This window comes from Opisthorchis viverrini (assembly GCF_000715545.1).
Source record: "Opisthorchis viverrini unplaced genomic scaffold opera_v5_20, whole genome shotgun sequence".
Lineage (NCBI taxonomy): Eukaryota > Metazoa > Platyhelminthes > Trematoda > Opisthorchiida > Opisthorchiidae > Opisthorchis > Opisthorchis viverrini.
Genome location: NW_008751676.1, coordinates 150,253 through 176,060, shown reverse-complemented (window position 1 = coordinate 176,060; position 25,808 = coordinate 150,253). Strand labels below are relative to the sequence as shown.

The 25,808-nt window shown below is 39.7% G+C and overlaps 1 protein-coding gene across 1 annotated transcript in view; it reads left to right on the top strand.

The window, feature by feature from the left end:
* Positions 1–705: 705 nt before the first annotated feature.
* The window catches only part of T265_12867 (hypothetical protein), a gene marked incomplete at both ends in the record, with an annotated part of 50,560 nt that continues 25,457 nt past the window's right edge, over positions 706–25,808 (top strand). The window contains one exon of the mRNA XM_009165969.1: positions 706–775. Within this exon, the coding sequence (XP_009164233.1) occupies positions 706–775 (70 nt within the window). The remainder of the gene's footprint in view (positions 776–25,808) is intronic.

The window sequence follows — 25,808 nt, the reverse complement described above, 5'->3', positions numbered from 1 at the left end:
ACATGCTATAAAGGACGAACATAAAGTAGCACCTAAATTCAGGACTAAAATCTCTCCTGAGGTCTAACCCGAACACCGTTCATTGGTGATTACAGAAAAGAACGGTTAAAATTCATATGCGAGCCAAATCAACCAATGAATCCTGAGGGATTACGAGGCTTTTGCGTTTGCGTGTATATGAAGAAAACGCCACTACTAGCCTCAAAATATTTCTTCGGAGTGCAAGAATTTTAGAGAAAATTGGGCATGTTGGATCTACTGACTGTGACCCGCACTTGATGGTATGCTGTATTTCAATTCATCCTTTTCATTCCACGATAAATACTACTCGAAATCTGCAGTTTTCCTAAATGTCTACACCAGTGAGGTTGCACATCATTGCTTAATACCAATAAGATGAATTCAAAGTCTCCATTTTGCTCTCTTTCGCCTGACGAGTTTGCAATTCTGTATGAAATGGGGATCACAAGTTATTATACGTCCTTTTGTATGTGGACTGAGGATGGATCCCCGATTATCGGGTATTACGACCCCGAGCATCTGCTACCAGACAGACCAACTCATTTCTACTACTTTCACCATATGCGGCGTTTTATTTGTTTGAGATTTTAAGTAGAAACCCGAAACAATGCTTGATCTGACAACCATGAAATCTCGCTCATTCAGTTTGTTTTAGCTGATAATTCGCTGTGCCCGAAGGTCATGTTGGGACACCAATCCAAATGTAATAATGTGTTCAAACTGGAGTTGAGTGCTGTTATTATCAGTCACACATGTAAGTCGGAATTACAATCATAAGAAGTGATTGGGATTTTACTGAAATATTCTAACTATGCTTCTGTATTTGAAGACACGAACCAACTTTGTGTACAGTTGATCCGAGGGATAATGTGGATAGATATTTAATTGCCTTCAAATTTACCTGAATCTGCTTATCAGTTTTCCGGATCGGCCATAAGTCATTTAAAGCTAATGCTTTTTTCTGAACGAGTTCCTTTAAAAAGGTTTTTATTCCTGGGAACCACCGAGGAGACCAGTGGTAAACGGAAATCCAGTTAATCCAATGGCCCGGAATTTCATCAAGAGGGAAATCACCATAAAATCTACATCTCCACTAGATCTGATACAGACGTTATACGGAAAGTAAAGGAAATGACATACAAGTGGCTGTACGGTGGATTCGATCTGCAAGATTCAGAAATCTATCTCCGAGAAGAACGTTATATTGAGATACTCCAACTCCAAACGCGAATGAGCTGGTATGAAAAATCTCTGGACATAGTGAGCCAAAAACGGAAACGGAAGGCTCGTCCACGACCCAAACCCAATGACAACTGTTGTCCACTAATCCTTGTAAAGCTCGATTCGCCTCATGTTCTAGATTTGCCTGACACTTCCAATTGACCACCGGAGCATTCTCCATTCAAGCAGTTGGCCAGTGACGTCTTGATTTAGTTGAACTGGTCCAACTGCACATGTACTGCATACAGATATAACATGGGGAAACTAGACGGGATGATGCCCCGGCGCATTGTTATCTGACTCCAAATACCCAATCACCGGGAAGACTAACAGTGACAATATTTTGGACTCAGCAAGAATGATCTTAATCAAATACGAAAACCCACTTCGTCTTTCGTGGTAGCTCGAAAGATAGATGAGGGCGACAATTTGATTGCGGTTTGTTTCATCATAAGTGCCGCTGTTATGTGCAAGACCTTTACCTCAATTAGGACCCGGCCTATTGCACTAAACGCAGCCGTATCCCATCATTTGTAGGTCATTCTTACAGCAATGAAGCTTCTTTTCTTCCCTAAGCCCATATTATACTTCGAACAGAATCAGGCATATTTAGCCAATCTATTTAATGATCAAACATTGTGTGGCAGACCCTTAAGAGGTTTGAAATTAAGGGAGCAAAAAGACATTTTCACACACCAAGGCCGGTGCTCAATTATCCGGGCTGTATAGAAAACCACCGCAGTGCCTACACTAAATGGTGGTAAATCCAGGAATTCTTTTGCTTTGTACACATTCCAGCTGCATAATCTCGTTTTCATAAATCACAAAACTAAAAGTAACATGGTCTGCGCATTCACAAGGTTAAAAAAGTTGACATTTAGTTTGCCAAATGATTGTTCTCAACAAACAAAGAACGACATTTTATGTAATGTCTCCATCAGCAGTTGATATAGACCGCTCATTTCCCTGCCGAATTAGCTGCAAAAAACGTTTCTTAAGACATTGTTGTATAAGTGATCCTCTAGACCCACTTTTCATAGATGATTGTCGAAAACGAGGCACAATGAGAGTCAGATTTCACAGGCACTTGCTGAGCCTCATCCAATTTGTGCTACTGTTTATACACGTTATAAATTTCAAACACTCTATGTACAGCCAACACTATACTGATGATTAAGAATCTGACGGTTGGAGAACGCAATTAGTAAACTCTATTGTTCTTCGGCAACCTGTTTATCCTTCAGCTCTTTAACGTCAACAAAGTATCATTAATCTTCATTGAAGACTTCTGCGATCGTGTGAAAAGCAACGTTTCAACACGTCATAGGCTGAACGTTTGTGCAAACTCCACTAATAAAAAAGCGTGTTTTTTCGATATCATAGCTTCCATTACCAATGCGGTTAAGGGTATATAATTCTCTGAACTTACTGACTCGAAGACCGGTGCTGATAACATGCTCAAAAGGTGGGTGGCGAAACACAACTATTCTCGAAAGCAATATAAAGTATTTACCAGCGAAGCAAAGTGGAACGGTTACACTGCACTTAAATTGTCAGATTGGATTCGTGTTTAGTGCTATGTAGTTCCGAACAAACCGAAGTCTTCAAAAGATTTAGAAAAAATGTACCTATGACTGACAAGACAGATGAGCTCACGGAATTTTGAGGAGGTGGACGACGAGAAACACTGTTTATGCCACTTTGTGCTGAGACAATTCAATACTGCTCACTTCATTTATTAAGCTTACCCCGGGGTCAGTGTCAAACTCAAACTCAGTCACATTGAATTAAACAATTCAAGGCTGTGGTATATCACAAGTTCCAGTACTGATCCCATTACTGAATATTCCCTCTACAAATTATCTGTCTGTCATCCTGTCAGCATTTTTCGGACGACTTTCAATGATTATAGTGTCTGAAGATGCATCTTATTTGCTAAAGGCCATCGTCGAACGTGGAAAGACTTGACAACCCATTGGTGGTTAGTAAATGACTAACAGTTTTCTTCCTCAAATATGGAATCATTTGAAGTGTGAAAACCGCCGCCAATTAGAAAAACCCTAGAGTCAACCTACAAAAGGGCTCGTAAAAGTCAGCTCAGTGTTTCAAACTTCCGTGAACAGGCAAATAACAGTCCTGAAAATCCCCCTTGGGACGTTTAAAAGTACACCAATCACCTAATTACCTGAAAATTATGTTGTTTAAGCCCGCAGCTTGCGACGTTAGCTCGGTCAGGCAAATCCAATAAAACCCAACGGAGGGCCACTAAGCTCATTGTACTCACGCTCCCAGTCTTATGGAATTCCGAGTGAAACCATGGTGCTCACTTTCCGAATTTTTACAAAATTCAGCTAATATAGTCTTTAGCTGCTACCATTGGCATCAACAACCAAACTCCATATCTGTCGCACAAAACTAGATCACCGACGTCGTTGCTTTGAGAGCCTTGTAAGCTGATGATAGTGCTTATATCGGCAGAATGCACCTGAATTACTGACTATGCCGAATTTAAATTCTTTTGAAGGTTGGATACGAGGAACTTTGCTTGCGTTTAGTATACTTTGAAGAATGAAACGATCGGGATAACCAGTCTTTAAAAACTGCACAAGTCTTGATTGTCCCTGTCTTTCTAAAAAAGCCACCGGTTCTAGATGTGAAATGAAACCTGATACACGACCGCTAAAGGAACGCCACAGCAAAATATGAAATCTAGAATGCTTTATCTGGTGGACAAAGTATATGTTTTAAAATCTGATATAGTTTCGTCATGAGCAGTCTTATATTATTATTATTATATTATGGATAAAAACTGCAAAGTGTCTGCTATTAAAAGACAGTTGCTAAAATGTTGTTGAATGTCCAATACGGATATATTGAAACTAAATAAAATGTTCAAAGTTGAAAGCCACAAGTCTGTAACTCCAGAAGAGGAATTAAAACAAAAAAATGCTAGAAGCCAACGAGATTTCAAAGTGAGTTAATCCTAATACGTAAAATCTTATCATGTTATTGGCTGCAGATATTTACCTGGGCCTAGGTAATCAGTAATTTACGCTAATTTTCTTAACTGAATCTTTCGATCGGGCACGAGAACAGATAATAGTCGGGATGCCTCAAAATTTCAATTTTTTTCTTTGTCTTTACTACAGGCAGTACTGTAATCCTGGTTTTAGCTAACTGACATATTTACACGAATAATAGTGTAAGGTGATCTTTTTGAAACGAAAAATTCCAGTCTTAATAAACTTCAGCCCATGTACCCTGTAAACGTTTGGTTTGATAATAAGGGACATTCTGGCAAACAATAACGGTGACGTCGATATAAAAGTCCATTAGTAATAAAGAATAGCGATGTCAGGGCTTTTGTGCTTGATCTGCACCCTTGAATGTGCAGTTATATAGTATCCTAAATGGCAGAAAATTAAGTGATTCATGCGACCATCTCTTTTACATCCTTTCTCAACTAGAAGTTCGAATCATTTTGTAACTGTTACGAGTTGAAACGTGAACGATTCTGTTATCACTACTGTGTTCAATTAAGAAGAACCACATTAAATGCAACGGTGAGAAAGCTCTGATAATTTTATACAAGAAAATTGCGCAATCAGCGCGTAATTGTTATTGTTTCAGCTCAATTGTGCCCGCAAGTGAAACGGATAAATTACCTCAACTATTCCATAGTTCAATGAGGGTATCATTGTGTTTGATACTTGGCATACAACAGATGGATTTGAACGCACGTCCACCAACACTTGCTTTATGTCTTTTGATCTTTTTCATGTTCCTTTGGTCCATTTTGACTGAATCTCATACTTGTTTTGAGATTCCAGTGGGCTTATGCCCAACATTTTTAAAGCAAATACTGTGAATGATGGAATAGAACCACTAGTGTAGCAGTAACGTAACGCCTCCCTTCTAATTCGGTGTGAACTTGAGATTGTGATGGCGCTCACACGTGAACCTGGTCTATCCACCCATTTCTTTGAGTGGGGATTTGGAAACGAATTTGAGTAATAATTCGCATTTTTACTGTCTGGCCGATCTTCACTAAAAGATATCCAGAATAAATTTAGCGGTTGGTGTGTGAATCCTATTTAATTAACGGAATAGCCAGGAAGTTGGCTGGATTCCAACGTCTGAAGCAAGCTTCCTCAATAAAAGACGTGCAGCTTACATGAGCATAATTTTTTTCAAAGACGTGCGACCTTGAAAATTTTGTGAATCATTAATATGGTAATCTTTGTAGCAGTGAATTGATTATTAACCGAGATACTCCATCCATGGATTCTTATTTCTGAAGTAGATATCCGAACCGGTGTTGTGGAATGATCCTTTGTGGCAAATCTATTGTCTACTCTAGGAGGCTGGTTTTAAGATATTCAGGGTGGAGACGCTGTATTGTTACCTTTATAAACTCTTCGCTAGTGATTTTGTATGCTGCTGATGGAATATTTCGGCTTAAAAATTATTCAGCTTTATGGTCCCCATTTCAGCTACTTTTCTTAAGAATTAAATTATCAAAATACAGAGTTACCAAAAGATTTTACCCATTCAGGTGATAAAAATAATACGTTGAGGATTACCATCCAACGATTGTGAAAAGGACTCGCAAAACTGCATTAGGAATATAGGTCTTGTCTCGTCAGAAAATCTTTGACAGTAATTTTGAAGCCTGGTCTTTGTCGATTTCATCGCCAGCCTGACGTCGTCTTCATGAACACTTTTCAGACCAATAAAACCCAACAAAATTTTTGGTTACCCGCACAATCAGCAAAACAAACGAACAATCAAACAACAGGTTCTTCCGTTACCATCAGACGGAAAAAGTGCTGAGATTGACGGATAGCTTTAGACATCCGGGCTGCTGCAAGATCTATTCAAAGCAAGTTCATTCAACCTGTAGCTAGTACTGAGAATTTCATTGGAACGGATAGTTTTGTTGTTTCTTTTCAACTGAGTATAGGTCAGTTTATGGTGATGGTATTAACACTGTGTTTGTGCCTCATTCAGGGATATAAGAATGTTGCCATTTGTTTATTACCCATTATCATGAATTGGTGGCCTGAGTTCAGTGTTGCACGTTGAAATTGTCTTACAAGAAGCATAAATCAGCCGTAAAACTAACTGAAATTCCATCGGATCTCAAAAGAACTCGATAGAATAATATAATAAATGAACCCTCTTTTTGTCTGTTTACTAAGTATTAACGTGAAACTACCACATTTACATGATCAAATCACAAACGATGTGCTACTGCAATTTTCCATCATCTTTGGTTGTTGAAAAGTCATCCGGACCAGATGTAGGGACATCAGTTACACTAATAGATTAATGAAAAAATACTCTTATTTCAGAACTAATATTAACTACGGGTCATGTGACTTTTTGTCTTCCTGGGCCTGACAATGACATCAGCTTAAAGACGGTTGCTACCAGGTTGTAGTATATAGTGGCGCCAGTTACCGATGAAGCCGCAATGGCAACAGTGGGATTCTGCTTTATGTGTACGTGGCTGGACAGAATACAACAGGAACTTTAACTGAGATCTCACTGACTGAAATGTGTGTTATAAATGCACCTTCAGGTTTTTCAGTTATTCGGCTCTACTTAATGGTGTTTTACGAAGATATCCCCATTTTTATAGTTGGTTAACTTGCAAATTACTTGTCTAAATTTTCTCTCAAAATATGCGGAAAATGTGATGCTGCTTGTGGAAAATGTTTTAAAGGGTTTTCTGAATCGAGACTCGGGGTGTGAAAGACAATAATAAGAGCATCTAATGAACCAGATGCATTCAGATAACATATATGTTGTCGTACGTCGCATTTGGTACACGAGAAAGGTAACAAAATGTGTGGGAAAAGCCTTGCTTTTACTTGATTTGACTTGGACATGTTAATGTTCAGGTGTGTATGTGCAGTTTAGGGTGCTCTCCAGGTGATTCATTTGGTACAGCACTTAAATGGCTCAGCAAGAAACAAATGTTTCCATTCTACCATAAGTGATCCGGCTCCTTGAACACGAGGTAGGTTGAAACTACTTAATGCAGCATTTAACTGTCACTGGCTTAAACTAGGCGCTCTGTTTGAACCAGCGGTGTTGTGACCACAAATTGAGAGGGTCGCAAAATTAATCCTGGTTATGATGAAGTGACTCTAGAAAAATGATAACGCAAAGAGAAACAAAACTCCCACGTAAATAAATAAATTGGCGTTCCTACTTCTTGGATAATGGTGGACCAGAACAGTCACTTGAGTTACCGTTTTATCAGTGGGTAAACGCTATAAAACGGGCCGCATTAGATCTCGGCTGACTCAGTCTTGAATAACTGACACGGATCTTTTAGTCGCCTGAAATATTTTTTTAGTATATTTGCAACGCAGCTTCGCTGCTTTGTTTGTACGATCTGGATGATTTATACTAAATACCCACGAAAATATGGAGAAGATAACTATGAGGCGTACCGCAAGAATGCATATTTCTCAATGCATCAAGCCATTAATCTACGTCAACCTTCAGATTCCAGGTTTACAAATCGATTCCCTACTTATGAAGTTTAAATCAAAAGTAAATTTATGTGACTATCGTTCATTCACTTTTTATGCCAGTGACAAGAATATCCTTTTAAAAATACCCCATCTATGTCGATGCGCATGGGTGAGCTGCATACCATTTCTCTCTTCGTATGAAAACTCAAATAAACCATCTTTGAGGAGATCTCTTGTTTCACTTGCTTAGCAACAATAAACATAATACCGAGAATTTGAGTTTATGAAAACATAGTGCGAAATATCAGATGCCTAACAGCTGATCAAATATTGCAGTCGCTTAAACTGGATTCAGACCAAACCGGAACAACTAATATGTTTTTGCAACATTTCTGTTCAGATATCATGCAAGCCCGAAGTTAACCTTAGCGATTTCGTTCAGCTTTACGATATTGACCACTCTCTAATACCACCACTCTAATAATACCACTCTCTCATTTTCGCCCAATCCATAGTTGTATTAGGAATAAAATTTGACAAATAGGCTGGCAAAATTCGGATGGGATCAGCCTTTTGGTGAATAAATCAGGTGTCTCATTCGACATGAAAGAGTACACCACTACAACCGAGTTTATTTTGGTGTGTATAAAATTGATTCGCGAAAGAATTCTATTAATTCTGAGACCTTCACATCTTGAAGGAGACATGGGGACGGATAATTCTGTTTTTACTTTTTTCTTAACCTCATGGACGGGCAAACTTTGTCCTGAATGGTAAATCCTTCGCTTGAAAATTCCGTCGTCCATTTTATGTTAGGTACGCAAACCATACGGGGGCGAAAATTTGATGTCATTCTCCAGAGGACGATCAAATTTTTAATGTATGCGTATATTTTAAAAAATATGAAAAAACAGGACTTTTCCGTTGATTTATGCATGCATCTTCTAATTACGAACTGTGCTCTAGAAAAACCTAATGTAAAAAGGCGGAATTGCAACGAATATTCACATGTATTGAACTTCATATGCTGCTCCCGAGCATACTAAAGAACAAGGAAGCCGAATATACACTCTTCTGCAAACTAATTTGGTTCTTTCGAGAGACTCACCTGGAACCCAGCTGAATCTCTCGTTTATGGTGTTCTCAGGCAACTGAACGTGCTGCAACAGGCCGCCTCATGTTTCAGTCGCTACGATATTTGAAATATCGCGATACATGTGTATGTGTAATGTACTACTCATAAGGTTGCTGAAAATCCATCGACAGCCCACGACCGGTTTTGCCCTTCTTGGGGCTCATCAGGTAGGTGCAGTCCCCGGGTTTCCGTCAACCATATGTTCTACTTGAAACCAAATGTCACTAAATTAGCGAATATACACTCATCTGCAAACTAATTTGGTTCTTATGAGTAGTACGTTACAAAGATATACATGTATCGTATCGACTGAAACATGAGACGGCCTGGTGCAGCACATTCAGTTGCCTGAGAACATCATAAACGAGAGATTCAGCTGGATTCCAGGTGAGTCCCTCGAAAGAGCCAAATTAGTTTGCAGATGAGTGTATATTTGCTAATTTAGTGACATTTGGTTTCAAGTAGAACATATGGTTGACGGAAACCCGGGGACTGCGCCTACCTGATGAGCCCCGAGAAGGGCGAAACCGGTCGTGGGCTGTCGATGGATTTTCAGTAACATTATGAGTAGTACATTACAAACAAGGAAGCCGCTTAAAGAATCACTGACTTCAGTTTCCATACTGTAAGGTTTCATGAGACCTTATTATACAGCAAACCGTCATCGGCCCAGTCATATGTGTCACTTATCTACTTGCATCTCGTGGATCTGCGTTTCCAAAATACCGAAAAAGGAATGCATATCAAAAGAGTTAACAATTAGGAGTTTCAAGATGACTGTCAGTGCGTTTTGAACCAGGAACCAAAGATAGGTCTTGCAGGATGTTGTGGACACTTTGGCATCTATTGGGTAGTTTTATGCCAGAATGATGAGATTTTAAAATATCAATCAAATCCCATCTTGGATGTAAACTTACAGTACGCTGGAGGCCCAAGAAACATTAAGTTTCTTCTGCTCTGTTATGGAATAAACATATGTGAGTAGTTTACGAACCTTAAGAAAAGACAACTTCATGACTCTTGGTCAGTGTTTGAGAGCTTTATTGTTCGGTATCTTATTGCCGATCAGCAATAATGTCCTACTTGAACAGATGTAAGAACATCCTATTCAACAACAGTTAAATTCGGCATTAATTCCTGTTAAATGACGAAACGTTTAGCGGGTGTCGTTTAAGTGCAAGTTAACCAAACCACTACTTACTCGTGCCCGAACGGTAGACAGAAGACTACGGGTTCGATTGACTCGAAATACTTATGGAATGAGAGCGAAACAATCACACAGGGCTTCGTAAGTCCGTAGAACGGATAGACTTAACTTGCGGAAAGTAATTTGGGATAAAACACAATTTCCTGATAGGGAAAAGTGTTGAGGAACACTGATTTCGATCATGAAACTGCAATGTCATCATTCTTGGATGCGTTCCATCACATCAGCGTGAAAGAGAATACGAAGGACTGGATTGAGAAACGCAATTAGTGGGCGATAATATCCAATATCTGTTTTTTACGAAGGTTGCGTTAAAACATTTGTAGTCTGCCAATTTTACTGTCTTTTACTTTCCCTCTGTTTCAAGCTGGTTAAAAAGTGATGGGACAGGAACTTGTTAGTTGGAATAAAAAACAAAATAAAAAATAAGACTAAAAAATAAAAAATAAAAATAATGGTTTGTTATGATTCTACACCTTATACGAGAATTTGCGATGGTCAGTCAAGAACGCTTCATGCACCAACTTTCGTAAAATGTCTCTTTATTGACCGTGGGATCTATACGGATGGGATTTATCAGACCGGGTTTGACAGTCGAATTCAAGCATGAAGCACAATTACAAAACGAACGGAAGTTTTTGTTTCTCTTCAATACGACAACGTAAGATTGATTATCACATTCGCGTGACTGATGTGTTTTTCGTTTGATTTTGGCAAGAACGTCAAACCACATAAAACTTAACTTCGTCACTTATGAACACTTTATTGAAGTAACACCATTCGTAACAAATTTCCTCCCTACCAGAGTCGGCCTTAAAATGATGTTTCGGTGTAAGACGACGGGCATATGCTTGCTCTCAAGAAGCAATTATACAGAAGCCTGCAAACTAAGCTTAGGAAAGACGTCAACACGTTTGGTGTGTCTGTTTCTATCCGCGTTACCTTTGTCAGTGTAGGGGATGACACTCGCGCTAGCAAATTACCTTATAGCATGTCATTGTAAATATTTTGGTGTGCTGTTAAAAGGATGTTTTCAAGCGTTTAAAAAACTGAATTTACAAATTTTAGTACGGATCTACCATACATATTAGAGTTGAGAAGTGCTGTCAACAGGGTTAATATTTGTGAAGCTGGCCTATGTACGACTTCTTATTCTGAAAACGTTTAAGGCGGGGTTATTTGAATAACTCATATTTTCTCCCTTAAGAATGAAATTGATGTTCTTTATAACATACGAGCGACTATAACAAGATAATTGATAAACTCATTGATTCCGCACTTTTGCGCAAAGCACTTACAGTGAATGACCTATTTCGGACACCAAAATACAATCCATACTTCCCAGTCCTTAAGATCAACCCTCAGTGTCCAACTTCGGACTTCGAGCTGGAAGCTTGACCACGACAAAACCGACTTTGATCAATTGGATACTTTAGATATTGTCGTTTTTTAATCAAGCGATTCAAAGCAATGGTGATATTTCTTATGACACCGTTGGTCAATGCACTTCTAAATAATGAAGCCTCAAAAGTGTTTGAAAAGTGTTCGAACATGTTTAAAATATCACTGCTATTTAGATGCTTAAACTTTAGGGAATATGTTTTTCAAATGACGTCGGTTTCACTGATAGAGAGATAGACAAAAAGATGAGTAACTTTTAATGCTCAAAACTCACAGGGCCTTGTTGATTAAGGACAAGAAAAGGTACAAAAGAAGCGTTTCACGCCCCAGCTTTTTATGACGCTTGAGCAATGGTGTGTGCGGTTTCCGGTTACTCATTTTACAATTGTGCAACAATGGACCCATAACAGTATGAAGTCGATAAGATGTCACGAAGCACTGAGAAGTAACGTAATTTTTAGTTGGCGCACTCCATATTGCGATCGCGATTATGCAGTACAGGGGCTAGACTAGCCTAAATATCCCACATGGAGCAATTGTCAGTCATCAGATAAAGTAACGGCCGCCCACACAGTATATTTAACAAAAAATAGATGTATATCTAACGATGATTCATTGAATGCGCTGTCGATCCCGTGTCGACTTCAGGTTAAACGGTCGATTACCACCAAGCTCTCACAATGCCTGCAGGAAAGGTTAAGTGAACCCTAAACAAGCTAGTTTTGTGTATAGTTTAGGTTCGAGCATACCGACACCAGCTTGTTGCTTCAAGCAAATATGGGAACGATCATTTGCAGCATAGCTCAGGGGCAGGCAGCAGACCCGAAATTGTGAGAATCTGGATGAGATTCTGTGTCACAACACATTATACTTTCTAAGGCGGACAAAATTACCTACTTGGTGCTGCAGTGAGTATAAGCAATAGCCTTGACACAAAAAAATGTGCTCATATTATGATAGCGCGCACTCTAGCCAAAATGGTTACCAAATGCGGCTCACTTGTATGAATATGAGGATATCATAGATATGTACTGGAATGTTATCTGAGTCTGAGCCCCAGGAAGTCTTAAATGCGCACGTGTGACAAGACCAACAACTTCCCAGTTTATAACAACCCCAATGAAACACTTCATTTTGCGGCGAATGTCTCTGTAAACACACTGTAGTACTACCTGTTCACATTCCACGTCATTCAATAACATCCACGCTGTTTCTTCATTTAAGTGTCGGTTTAGTTCAAATAACAGTCATAATTTAAAATCGCTGAGAGAACCTAGTTTTCCAGTCATTGCAGAACTACAAGCATATTTTGCAACAGAACAGAACCATTAAACGTATACGTTATAAATATTATGGGGAAATCATCGTACTACGAAAAACTGTTTACGCAATTTTCCAGTTTGCATAAAGCGTCATTTGGTCTTTTTCTTCGATTCTAGAAAAGGCATTTTCTCAAAACTGAACATTTTCTTCTGGTGGGAATTGGGCTTCAGTCAATGAAGCTAACGCGTTCTTTTTCTCAAACTATGCACACTACCTTGACATTGCCACAAATATGTGTATTCGTAACATAATGATTGCTCCGTTAAGACGTTCAACTTTGGTCTTTTTGGTACAACAGTTTATCCCATGGAGAGGCCAGATGCGAGGGGAATTGACTGTCATTTTACATAGAAGGAAAACAAATTAATCTTTGCCTTGAACCAAGAAATGATTGTCACTTGTCATTTCTTCATTTGTTTTGAACGAAAAGGTTCGTGTCCATGCTGCCTCACGTTTCAAACGTAATCGGTCCAAGGTCACATCATGAAATGCCAACCACTCATTGGCTGATTAGGTTGTTCATGTATAGATGGTAAATTGTTGGTGTAAATGACTTCCCGCTCGACCAATGGAAAGTTTGGTTGGCACAATGAATTGCTTTCGCGTCGAATCGTGAGCATTTTCTTTCCAAAGGTTTTCTTAATTATGGGTTTTTACACACAGTCAACGCCATGTCATAGGTGTAAGAGTGTCAGGACTCGCCCAGTCGTTTATGTTTTAAATATCCGTGATGTGCAATTTTTTTGTTGACAGTGTGTTCCACGTATCACTCTTAGCTATCTCCAGACGATCACTTAAATCCGATGCCATTACAATCGTGAGGTTCAAAGCGGCCGGCAGTAAAACAAAGCAGCTGATTGGTGTAACATGACAGAAGGATAGCAAAAACGATATTATAACTAGCATGGATTGAACGACAATTTCAGGCGTTTTAGCGATTACAAGATGAAGTTTTAGACATTCCACGCATCGCACAGCTTTCGTACATAAAATTATAACTAGCAAATAGTTGTTGAGATGCTATTTCGTCAAAAAATTAGAGGCGTTTGTCTTTCGAAAACTGCTTAAAAAAACAGTCCGCTTCGTACACACAATTACCTCCAGATAAATCAGGAACTTGGACGCCATACACTTAAAACGCTTGAGACTCAGACAGCAAATGACGGGTTTCGCTCCTCTGGTTGCTTACCATATTTCTTAGCAGTTACCTTAACGCATCCTAAACGAGAAGTTTGGCTGGGTTCCAGGTGAGTCTCCTATTGAACACCAGCTGTTATGCAACCGACTGTATTTCGATAAGTTCGTTCGGTTCAATTAGAACATAAAGTTGAGTCTTTGCCTTCAAAATTATTCCCAAGAATGACCAAACCGGCCGTGAGCTGTCAAAGAGTTTCCGGCAACATTGTGATTAGTGTGTTACGTCTACATGTGTATCACTATAAATTTTATATCGTGCAGACTGTAACATGAGGCGACATGGACAGCCCATTCAGTTGCTTGAAAACATCACAGACTAAAGATTCATCTGGGTTTCAGGTGGTTCTCCCGTCAAAACCAAATTGGTGTGCAACTTAGTGTATTTTGATAATTTCCTTTACTTTGGTCGGCATAATAGATGGTATGTACTACACAGTCAGGAACAAATTACTACGTCTTTTTCAGTGTAAAATACATAAAGTAAAAGATTACCTAAGGCGTAGCAAATATTCATTTGTTTGACGACGTACCCAGAGAAACAGAAGCCATTGTTTCCATTCCTCATTAAAGTGAGTCTGATCAGTTATATTTGTGCGCTTACCCGCAAAGTACAGTAGTAAATATGATGACTAAAGCGAAAAGGTTTTTAAAAAGTGGATGTCGGCATCATAAATGTTTGTCCTTTCAGTAACCGGGCATACAAAAAATATATGGCCCATTTTCAGTGCAGTATTATTTTGCAGCCTGCGCAGAATCACGAAAACTGAGTCACTATCAGGAGCATTAGACTGGATAAAAGTTATGAACAGCCGAAACATTGGCTTTCCTGGTCAGCAGCCTTTAAAATTCCAAGAAAGTAAGCCACAGGGTTAGCCAGCAAAAATTCTTCAATAATTATAAATATTGACAACTCTAATGCATTTGCTGTTGTTCAGCTGAGCGCCTGCTCATCTGTTTTCAGGGCTCGTAGATAACTCGCAAGCTTTTCTTCACCAGTCGAAGAAAGTCGATCAGTGAGTATACCTGCGTTTCGGCAAAGATTGAACAAATTATTGATTTAATTCCATCAAGTGATTATTGCATAATGATAGTGTTATTGAGATTCAACTCATTTCACTGGTCTTGAACGGTAGCAGGATTTTTCTCCTGCAGATGTTAAAAATGACCCAAATCACTTGAAATACACGGCAAATAACCTCAAAAACTATCTCATTGACTACCGCTGAGGCGCTGTTGTTTTTTTTAGCAAAGAGTGCTTCAGCATTTCATTACCTGACTGACAATTGCTTCAAACGCAGGAGATATCTGAACTGTTACTCAGTAAATATTGTATGGACGAGGGAATCACGAAATACAAGCAGCTGCTTGTCGAGTAAGCAGTACGGAGGATTAACCATCCCGAAGCATAGCAAACGAGTATGTCGGCCTGCTATTAGGCAATCGGAAGCAGAATCCCAACAGGCTAATTTGGATTAGAAAACATCGAAATACATACAGCCAGGCTCATACACAATAAACATTAGCTATAGTTGGAGCGGTCGAGACCCAGAAACTCAGGAAGGTTGCCTAAACATCGAGAGTTAGATGACAGAATGGTAATGCTGGGAGGTTCCAAACGAAATTAAATACCAAATACGAGCTGCATATTATGATACACTGAGTTAACCGAATCAGCTGAGTAAAAATGTAGCATCGGCGCAATTTGCGTTGAAGCGAATACACCAGTTGTGTGAATTTACTGGGTAAAACGCTCCGATGGTCTATTTTTCCAACTAACAACCAAATATCAATTGATGGTAAGTGGCTTTCCTCTAAGGTTGATTGCCATACACCTGTAAAACAACAGGTGCAGTCAAAATAATTGTATGCCACAGGGACGGTAGGGCAGATGCCTGATTATCAGTCGAACGACTCCATATCGGAGTCGGTAGATTGACCACTTGCATCAAAATACATTTTCAAACCCTGCAATAATCGTATGCGTAATATTTGAAATGTTGATAATTAGTTCGCGAACAATATATAGATGTACAGAACAAACAATAACCAGTGGCAATGTTTTACAACGTATTCCTCGGTAAGCTCCCTATTACATGCTTGAACTCAGTCTGTGAAAAAATAAAACCTGAAACACATTTTAGCATATCTTCAATGCATCCAGAAGGAGTGAAGGTGATTAGAATATGCATCATCCAGACCATTTATTATCATCAAATTAGGCTACAATGAATATGAGCTACCGAGGTTCATTACTTTAGGTTTTGGTTACTGCGTTTGACCTACACCTGAAAGCTAACCTACCTCTAGCATTGTTACATTGGCCTGAAATATACGCCAACGCCAACAGGTCATGCCTCAACTAGGTTCGATTGTTGATCACTGCTATTCAGGCAACTGAACTGAACAGACTGTCGCTTCAGTTAAACCAACTGACTAATTAATCAACCAACTAACTAACCACAGGTGATTTTGCTCAGACTTGTCCTGAATCCATTGAAGTTTACGTGTGAATCCTTTTCGCACTCTGTCGAACAGGAGCGTTTAATTTCATGCTGGAAGATGGAAAGCAGTAGCTGCAACCTTTTCTGGCTTTTTACATGGACGTCCGGAAAACAAGAAAATCTATTGTATTCCACAAAGGGAATTTTCCGCTGCTTATTAGTCTCTCCTGTCTAAGTAGCAACACGCTGTCCTCAACAAGTCGTATTCATGCGGACATCTTAGTCAACTAAAGATGCACAGACCTTGGCGTAGCCCACGTTTTTGGTGTTTGCCTACTTCAGAAGGTATACTGGAGCCGTACACAACCGTACGGATTTATTCTGGTTTTTTGGACAGTTGAGGAAGATGCTCTTCTTTTGGGGTATCGCTTTGATGGAGACCTCTTTGTTAATTTTTGTGAAACCTACGGCGCAACTACTTAAACAAATGACTTCCCCATGAAATGTTAGTCCAACAGATCATGTGGCTTTGTTGGAGCCGACAAGTTTTCCGCTTTTTACGAGGTACATTTTCTCATTTTCACTCAATTTTGTGAAACCCAAACCAGACATCAACCGAAATTATTTAGTGTTTGGTACACAGATATATTGAACGTCGAGTGATTAACTTCGACAGGACAGTGTGATGAGTGCGTAGACAGATGTAAGCTTTCATTTTCACTTGTCACTTTTCCCCAAAACATATAACTGAGGAGAACTGTCGTAGCATAATCACGGCGTTTTCACTGACAATCCCAGAAAAGAGACAGAAGGTTGTACAAGTGATGCGTTGCTTGAAATAAGGGAATAACTCACAAGGTTGGAGTACAGAACTCAGAGCTGTTTCATTTTCTATTTCTACAAATCTGCTAAAGTTTGAGAAATTTCATTGTACCCGAACTCTATTCATTTGAAATTTCATTTACTTTACAGACATCTGTCTGCCAGAGACGGCCGAAATTGAACATCCGGTTCATCTTCTAAGAGCATTACTTCAAAACGCCCACTGCAAACCCGATGCATCTTGGTAAAAGTCGCGAATCAGCAAACAATGTCGATAAAAATAACCAGTGTTGGAAGAAAAGGAGATCCAATGGTGATTGCAATGGCAAATGCAACGGCGAATGTGGTTCATGCGAAATAGATCAGTTAATATTTCGAATAGACTACGTGCATGGAGCAGGTCCAGCGCTGTTGAGAAACACACTGATCGAAGAAGGGCTTGTCGAATTTAATCCCACAATACATCGAGAAACTCAGTGGCATCTCTGTTGGAAGGGGTACCGTGTCAAGGAGGAAGACTTTATGTTGGTGAGTGAAATTCGAGGTGGCATTCGGATTTTGTTAACAACCACATAATTTCATTTTAAGGCAAGTGTGATAGACATCTTTCTTTTCTAATTAATAACCAAAAGATAGAATACGTTGACTGACTTCATTTTGTTCGGCCCGTTTGACTACAATCAAATCCTGAAAACAAAGGGCTCAAGAGATACTGACGGGTTCTTAATTATTCATTTTTAATTTTACCTTACATGCAACGAGGCCAACGTATGCCCTTTTATCGCAATAAATTAAATAGGGAACGAATTAAACGCCATCAGAAAATTTTGGGCATTACATCCGTATGACAGTAGTAAGCAACGAACAGGCGACGATGAATGTTGAACAAGTACTGAGTGCCATAGAAAATCAAGCCAAAATCAGTTTTTATCTACACAATCTAAGCTAACATTACAACGGCCAAACAAAATTTATAGGTTATAATCACAAACCTCACGAACAGGTGCGATTTTTGAAGTCATCGTTTGCTGTAGAAGGTTTCATACGATCCACTGAAAATATCTGAGGTAAGTGCGCCCCGCTCTTGGTATTCGAACGACGCATTCCTTCTTGAATTGAAACCACTAAAAGCAGGTTCCATTTAAGCTTAGATTCAGTACAGCTTATCAAGATGTACCGAGATATCAACGGGACCGAGGAGCGAGCCGACATTTGTTGCCGGATTTCTGCATAATCATCTGTTAAGGTTCATATAGGTTGTTCAAGAAGTTGAGAGACATGGAACAAAGTTACCTAGGATTAGTCCTTACCCACGGATTAAGCAACGGTCTTGGCACCGCATCTGGCCGTTGCAATTTTGTCACCCTGGAAGCTATTTCTTCAGGGGATAATTTTTCAAGCTCAAAGTCGTGGTAATCTCTGATGTGAATAATGGAGGATCATTGAAACTTTTGCACCAGTTTGAACACACCTGACTTATTAGGAAAAGTTTTCCAAAGCTTCTTACGCAAATTATTTAACCTATCTTTGAGTTTGATCCCTCTAGTGTGTGTAATTTATTCTGAGATCCAACAATGTTCGAGCTTCGTTGCATGAACAAAGTTTGTGTAATTTTAGCACAAAACCGTTTCGTATCCACTGCCACAAGTGTCCTTAAGGGACACTCTCTTAGAACGACAGCTTCCAGATGGCCATGCCTAAAAACGGCTGCACAGAAAATGGCTTGACTAAAATAACTAAGCGCTGATACAGGCTCACCTTTTTAACGTGCCCCTGTCTGAATCTCGTTACGCGGCTAGCATCTCTATATGGTTTTGGGGTTTCACGATCTGCATAGGAGGATTTCGTGATATTGGTAGTCTGAGCAATTTCGCAGTTTCCAAATGAGGTTATGTCCTTTAAATGGAACCAATTATTGCTGAAAGGTACAAAGTAACATCCAAGAGTTCTCGGGTTCAAAATACCCTGTCCTTTCAAGATTTGAGCATGGCCGATGTCTCCCAAAGAGGATAAACAGCTGTATAGTTCTTGGGTTTTCCAGGATAGGTTTGCATCAATTACATAGAGAAAACTTAGGTAAAACTTTCGTTTTGAACTGGAATTGGTGTAACCGGTAGATACATACTCCCGACTGTTCTACTAATTCACTAGTAGGACGGGTTTTATTGCTGAAATTGCTTGTATTTCTAGATGCCAAGCAGTTGAATATTAAACTAAGTTTAGAGGTTTGTAGATGTCATTTTATGTGCTCTGTAGATTGTGCTCTTTTTTCTGATGTGTATTGCTCGTTAAACGAATATTTCATGCAAAAACGCGCCTTGATTTGGTCACATAGAAAGATCCCAACAAGATGCAAAGTGTACTGGCGTTCTCTTCCAAACAAGAGCGGATATTCTATCTACAAGACTGTGGGGCTATTTTTATGCGCGAGGATAAGTAACTCGTTGTAACTAAGTATCCAGTGGCTATTCTCATGGATGAGGTAATTGTAACTGATCAGATGCACGCACTGGTCCGTAGACTGATAACAATATTACGCAACGGTATCAAGAGAGACGAAAAACATTTTTTCATGTGCGAAAATTCAGCAGTGCTCAGACAGTCTCCCTGTGTGGGACACTACAAAAGTGCATTCAAACTTGTTTGAGATCAATACTTTCTCACTAGAGATCCCATATTCTGGCTAAAGAAAATGCTCATCAATCTCCAACAATTGAACTAAAAATCCAAAACGAAATCCAAAACATGTTTTCATGAGTGCAAAGGAAATTTGTGTGACCACTGCTCAACACTTTTATTAGGATTGCTTTTACCTCAGAATGTCCATCTGTCTTCACTGATACGTTATTCTCCGGTCTATTGAAATTAGCGTAGTATTATACTGGTTATATCCACTGAAATGCTGCCATCATTATTTGGTTGCCTGCATGTCCTGGGATACATATTTCATATATCTTGGATAATAAACAATCGAAATATCCTCATGTCTTCAGCAAATTTCTTCAAACACCTTTGTGCAAAATTAATATGAATGTAGCAGGGCTTGTTATTAAGTACTGAGAAGATCTGGAAGAATAAGACACCGAAGCAGATATATACTAGTACATGTTGGCAGGATCGACTGCTTCACAGATTTACTTTGTTCATCACTGGAAGCAGTGGCCTTGGCCTTATTCGCTCCAAAGTTCTCGTGTTTCATTTGTTTTGCTGTCACGCTACAACAGCCTTGAATAACTGATGAATGGCAGACCGTTGCTATCTCATATATGTTAACATTGAACAACTCTTCATGCTGCAAGTCTTAGGGATTTCCCCATGGCAACTGAAAGAGCGTGAATCAATTTTTCAGCCATCATCCGTATAAACAGTGCGTATTGGCAGGCCCCCTAGCTTCTGTTAAATTAGTCTTGACTATCCGTCACCTTAAGTTAATTAGGTTTTCCCTCATTTTTCTAAGCGAAGCATGCAAACATTCCCCGCGTCCCTCCGTTCATTCACCGAGAACAACGAAATAGACAAGTGAAATGGGTGCATTTTTCCTAAAATACGCTGACTATATTACTACTCACGACTTCCATCGAGTTGTAAGTGAGACAGGCAAGGAAATATTCATTGGTCGGACTGTGAGTCGAACATCAAAACTGCCAACTTGAAGTTGGCTGGTTTGAAGTTTGGACAAAGTAGTCAGACGAAAAGTATTTGTTCCACTTCTCCATCCACATTTGATTTTACGAGCAACTGTCAAATCTTTCTTCTTCATAATATAATTGGAAATAATCACGCAAAATCTGCAAGAATTCGTCCCTTTAAACTTCTAAAATTCAAGCCCGATTATCGCCTTAGTTTCTGTTGTACTTCTTCAAGATGAGAAATTCCTCTGTGTTCTCGTAACCCAGCCGTACTTCTAAACCACTGGAGCCTTTTCGTTTTGTCGTAACATTATTCCAAAGCTGCACTCAAACCTTTCCTTTACAACTCGAAAAACGTTTCAGTGTTTCAAAAACTTCAAAAGTTTTCTTACCTTTCTGGAAGTATCAATATAAGAGAATTATTCCCAAAAGGGGTTTTGTGGTTAGCCCAAATAATTTTCTTCGAAAGCTCATCCTTCCAGACCAAGTTTTGCGTCACCTAGGACAAAACAAACTAATGAGCTGGCATTAGGATGGCTCCACACGTCTTTGTTCGAGGCGATATGCTGGCTTGCTTTATACTTGCAAACATTTTGCTCAATCATTTTTGGAAGAGATTTAGACTTTTATATTTCCAGAGAATGTGTTCGTCTGCGGTATAAAGATTCTCACAAAAAGCTCATAAATGAGCTGCACCCCGACGTGTTCTAGTCAAGTAGAGAGTTTTCCGAACTAACGCTCGTTAGCGTGTTATCTTTCGAAATCAGAATATCATCACAAGGTCACACCGGGATTCTAACTTTGCTCTTATTTATTTTTCACGTATTTATTGCCGTTTGCTTCCTTCTGGAGCTTTCCTTCTTGAGCCACCGTTGATTTTCTGATTTAATAAGGTTCAAAGGATACTTCCCCTCCGAGTACACAATGACCTTAAAAAGTACTAAAAGCAGTGAAGCTCAAAAGTAGCAAGCAAGTTTAACTAATCAGATTTTTTCACTGTTTCATTTCATTTTGCTGCCCTTTGCTCAATCGCCACTTGCTACTTGGGCTAACCACAATCCTCTTTCACTTTTTCTTCCTGAATCTGCAGATAACACTCATGTAAAAGCCATCAACACTCACTGGCCTTGCACTTGTGGCTTCCTATTTGGATCTCAGAAACGATCATTATTTATTCACTTATTTACTTTACTCATTTTGACTTTGACCTACCACTCGATCTCGTTTAGGTCCCTTGATTCAAACTTTTCATACTTCGTTTTTTTTCAAAATGTCGCTGCTCTGTATTGTCATAACCTCAATAAAAATTAATTTTTAATAACTTCAAAGGTTAAGTTATTGGGTGATTTTCAGTCCATAAAGTATTCCAGAGGATGGTTTTGAAGTGCACATGAATTCTTCCGAGCGACAGCCATGGGTTTGTTTTAGCGAGTAATATGAGTAGAAGCAGCAGCACTCAGATTCAAGTCAACGAACAAATCATCAGGAGGTTTCTTCTCTGTATACTCTTTGACGCATACTGGTGGTGTCTCCCAAATTGGTGCCGAAGGTATGAATGGAATGTATGTAACCTCGGTTAGAAAACCATCGAACACCCACCCTCAAAGACAAATGTCTGTTTTCTGCTAAGTATAAAATTTCCAAGGCTAGAGACAGCTAAAAGGCTGTCGCCTCAGGAGCATTTCCCTCTCAGAGAAACAGCTTCTGATATGCCTTCCCCTAGGTTCTTTGCAGAAGCAACCACTTCCAAAAAAACCCCTCCCAATCAGACTATTTAAACGAAAATTCCGTAACCATCTGAAGGCTTGTTTCAAAGTGTCGGTCTGTTATGCCGCAGTTTAGACTAAATCCGACCACGCGTTTATTTCCATAGATGTGGAAAATTAAGTTGTCGACGTGTGCTGGATCACACAAAATGCAATTATCGGTGAGCACCTCGGGACGCCCTTCGGCGCACGATAACACAATACGACAACCTACATTAGCTGGGCTTTCAAACTTTACTCTATCGTATTGTAAGCCGTTGCGAGAAATGTAACTGAGTGGGTGTAGTACAATCTTGGGTTATTTATGCCGGCTAACGTTTTCGATTACCATAAACATTTATTTACATAAGAGAGTTATGTGTTGTTTGATATTGGTGTGACACTACTCATGAGGTTGCTGAAAAGTTTTCGACAACCCACGACCGGTTTCACCCTTCCTGGAGCTAATCACATGGGCGTAGTCCCCGAGTTTCTGCCAATCATATCTTTATACCAAAGTAAGAATGGCCTGTATCTTCGGCTGCTTATAAAATGTGCAAAGCATCAGACAACTGGTTACTTGGACGTGATACACCATCCATTCACTAGCCTTCCAGTGGGTGCCTTTCAAGTCTACTCTACTGGCAATAGTCTTCTATGGTTAAAACAGAGTGCACAACCTGATCGAGAATCAGCTAGAATAGAAATTCCATTGATTAATACAGGACCCATGATTTTCCCCCATTATCCGGTATTGGTCTTCCAAATCATTTTCCGTAAGTCCCGCACACCCCAGCGTTTTTCAAGCCGAACGGTGGAAGCTCCCGCGCTTTCACCCATACTCCCCTGAAATGAGACAGTAGTGTGGAGCTGGATACTTTAACCATGCGCGCATGTTAGCAGGTGGAAACTGATGTATTTTGACAGAGCACATGAACAATCCACATGTAGTCAGGAATCACTCTGGTCTAAATTTTGAATGGAGTCATTTTCAATTATCATGCCCACCTTACTTTAACTGGCTGCTAATACAGTAAGCCATCCTTCCCAGATTTACTTAGTCAACAAACTAACATTGGCCTGGAGAGATAGCCCCTGTCCCATTCCTCAGAAATATTTTGGGAATGCCAAAACTTATCCAGCTCTGCCACTGTCTAACCAGCGAAGCCAAGATACATGTTTGGTCGAATTATCACAAGAATTTCCGTGGCGTGATATCTGTCAGATGGATTGTTTTTTTTTGGTAAAATCGATGGAATAGAAGACAGCCGGAATTTAAAACTGCCCTCTGCAACTGATCCTCGTTAAAAAATGCTTAGGAGTTTGCTAAGTAACGGTATACTCCTATAAGGATTATGGTTCAAAGACAGTGAAACCGAGTTATTTAAAAAAGGTATGCGTATGTAAAAGTAATTAGCCTGTTCAATATTCCGCTACTGGTTTGTAGCAATATCCAATTCGGAAAGTGATACTTTGTCGGCAGGTAGTAAATAAGTCTCAAGCATAAATTAACTGATTACCCACGATGGCCTTAGTTTCAGTTGGGGTTTCGCAGGATAGGTTTTTGTTCACTCTCGTTTGAAGAGTCGTCTTCCTGGAATGTGGTAATTATTCTGGTGAGTCCACACTAGAAGGAAGCACTTGACTCAGGTTTAGCTCTTATTGGAGCTCATCAGCATTGCATACCCAATGGTCGTGCCGAAATTTGAACCCAGAAAATCTGACATGCGAGGCGAGCGTGTTACCACTAATCCATCAAAGCACGTTGGACGCATGCGAATTTTCACCTGTACAGGCGAACGTGTTCACGCTTGAGCAATGTGTTCCAAATGAACAGGATATCATTAGTCACAATCGCTTCCAAGATGACTAATTGTTTGGAGAACGAATTTACTCACCGGAAGGTCTGTAGTTCGAACTGGAACTCTACCTCACGACTCCCTCTGACTAAGCTTGGGCAACCTGGCAGTATCCCAGACCTCGTGGTTTCCTCTCGTGACATGGCAGTTAGGTACCGAAAGGATGCCACAGCTGAGCGTTTTACTTTTTTTAGAGCAGTTGGCGTCTTTAGAAAGCTAGGAACATTTGCCTTCTTTCAAGTAACTGACGCTAAGTGAAAGCATTCGGGCTGCACTCACAGGCTAGTTTGCATTGGTTGCATTTGAGCATCGATGGCTCTTTGAAGGTGTCAGTTTCATTTTCTTCTTGGGACGCGGTTCATTATTGGCTTCAGAGTTTTATCAAATTATCCTAGCAACCACCAGGCGCTACGGTACTATCTGCCTGCTCGTTTGTTAATATCCATGTCTCAGGAGAGTCTCATTCAACCAATATATTGTGGTTCGCTTCACTTGAAGACCATATGTTCAGGGGACTATTTTTCAAGATGGATGCGTTTGAAAAACTTTGCTACGATTGTAGTCTGTTTTATAAATGCGGTCGTGCTCCCCTGTGAGAACTGTACAAAGGTCATCATTTAACAGAATCTGCGTATCAGGTTTTCAGAATTCACTCTATTGGAATCAATAGAGTGGAACTCTAGTATAAAGACCACTTCTTGACCAAGACTTCGTGGTCATGCAGCATGGCCCCTTTTTTAGAAATGTGCACTCCTCTCATTTTCTGTACCACTTGCTATCAATCAGTGTGTAAATGAGCATCTTACGCCCACCTTCCTCTGCTTCGGAGCACTCATGGCTTGAACGTTATAGAAACATTTGACTTCTAGGTAAAAGTAGGCACTTTTTTCTTCTGCCACTCATTTTATGTTTCATATGTTTGTGACGTTATTTTTAAAGTGTTTGATAGTAAATCACTGAACATCTGTTGCCAATCACGTGGGTCATTTTATGCATGGTATCTCATGGCCTGACGAACAAAGGCCTGCCTGAAGAAGTAAAAACGGAAAATCCTAGGCTGAAACGTACTAATCACAGGGTACGAATATTGACTCAATAGTGTTTGCCTGACCTGTACCTAGTCAGTTCTGAAAATCCTTGGGAAATTTCATCATTGCATCCGTAACGTCGAAGTACATCCCGGGTTATTTTTCCAGGGTTTGACTTAAAGAATCCCGTCTATCCTCACAGCACCACCCTTGTCTGCTTTGTGGGAGCTCTTCCGATATTTCATACATCACTTTGGGTAGTATAAGGTTAAAAGGGCGGAATTTGACTCC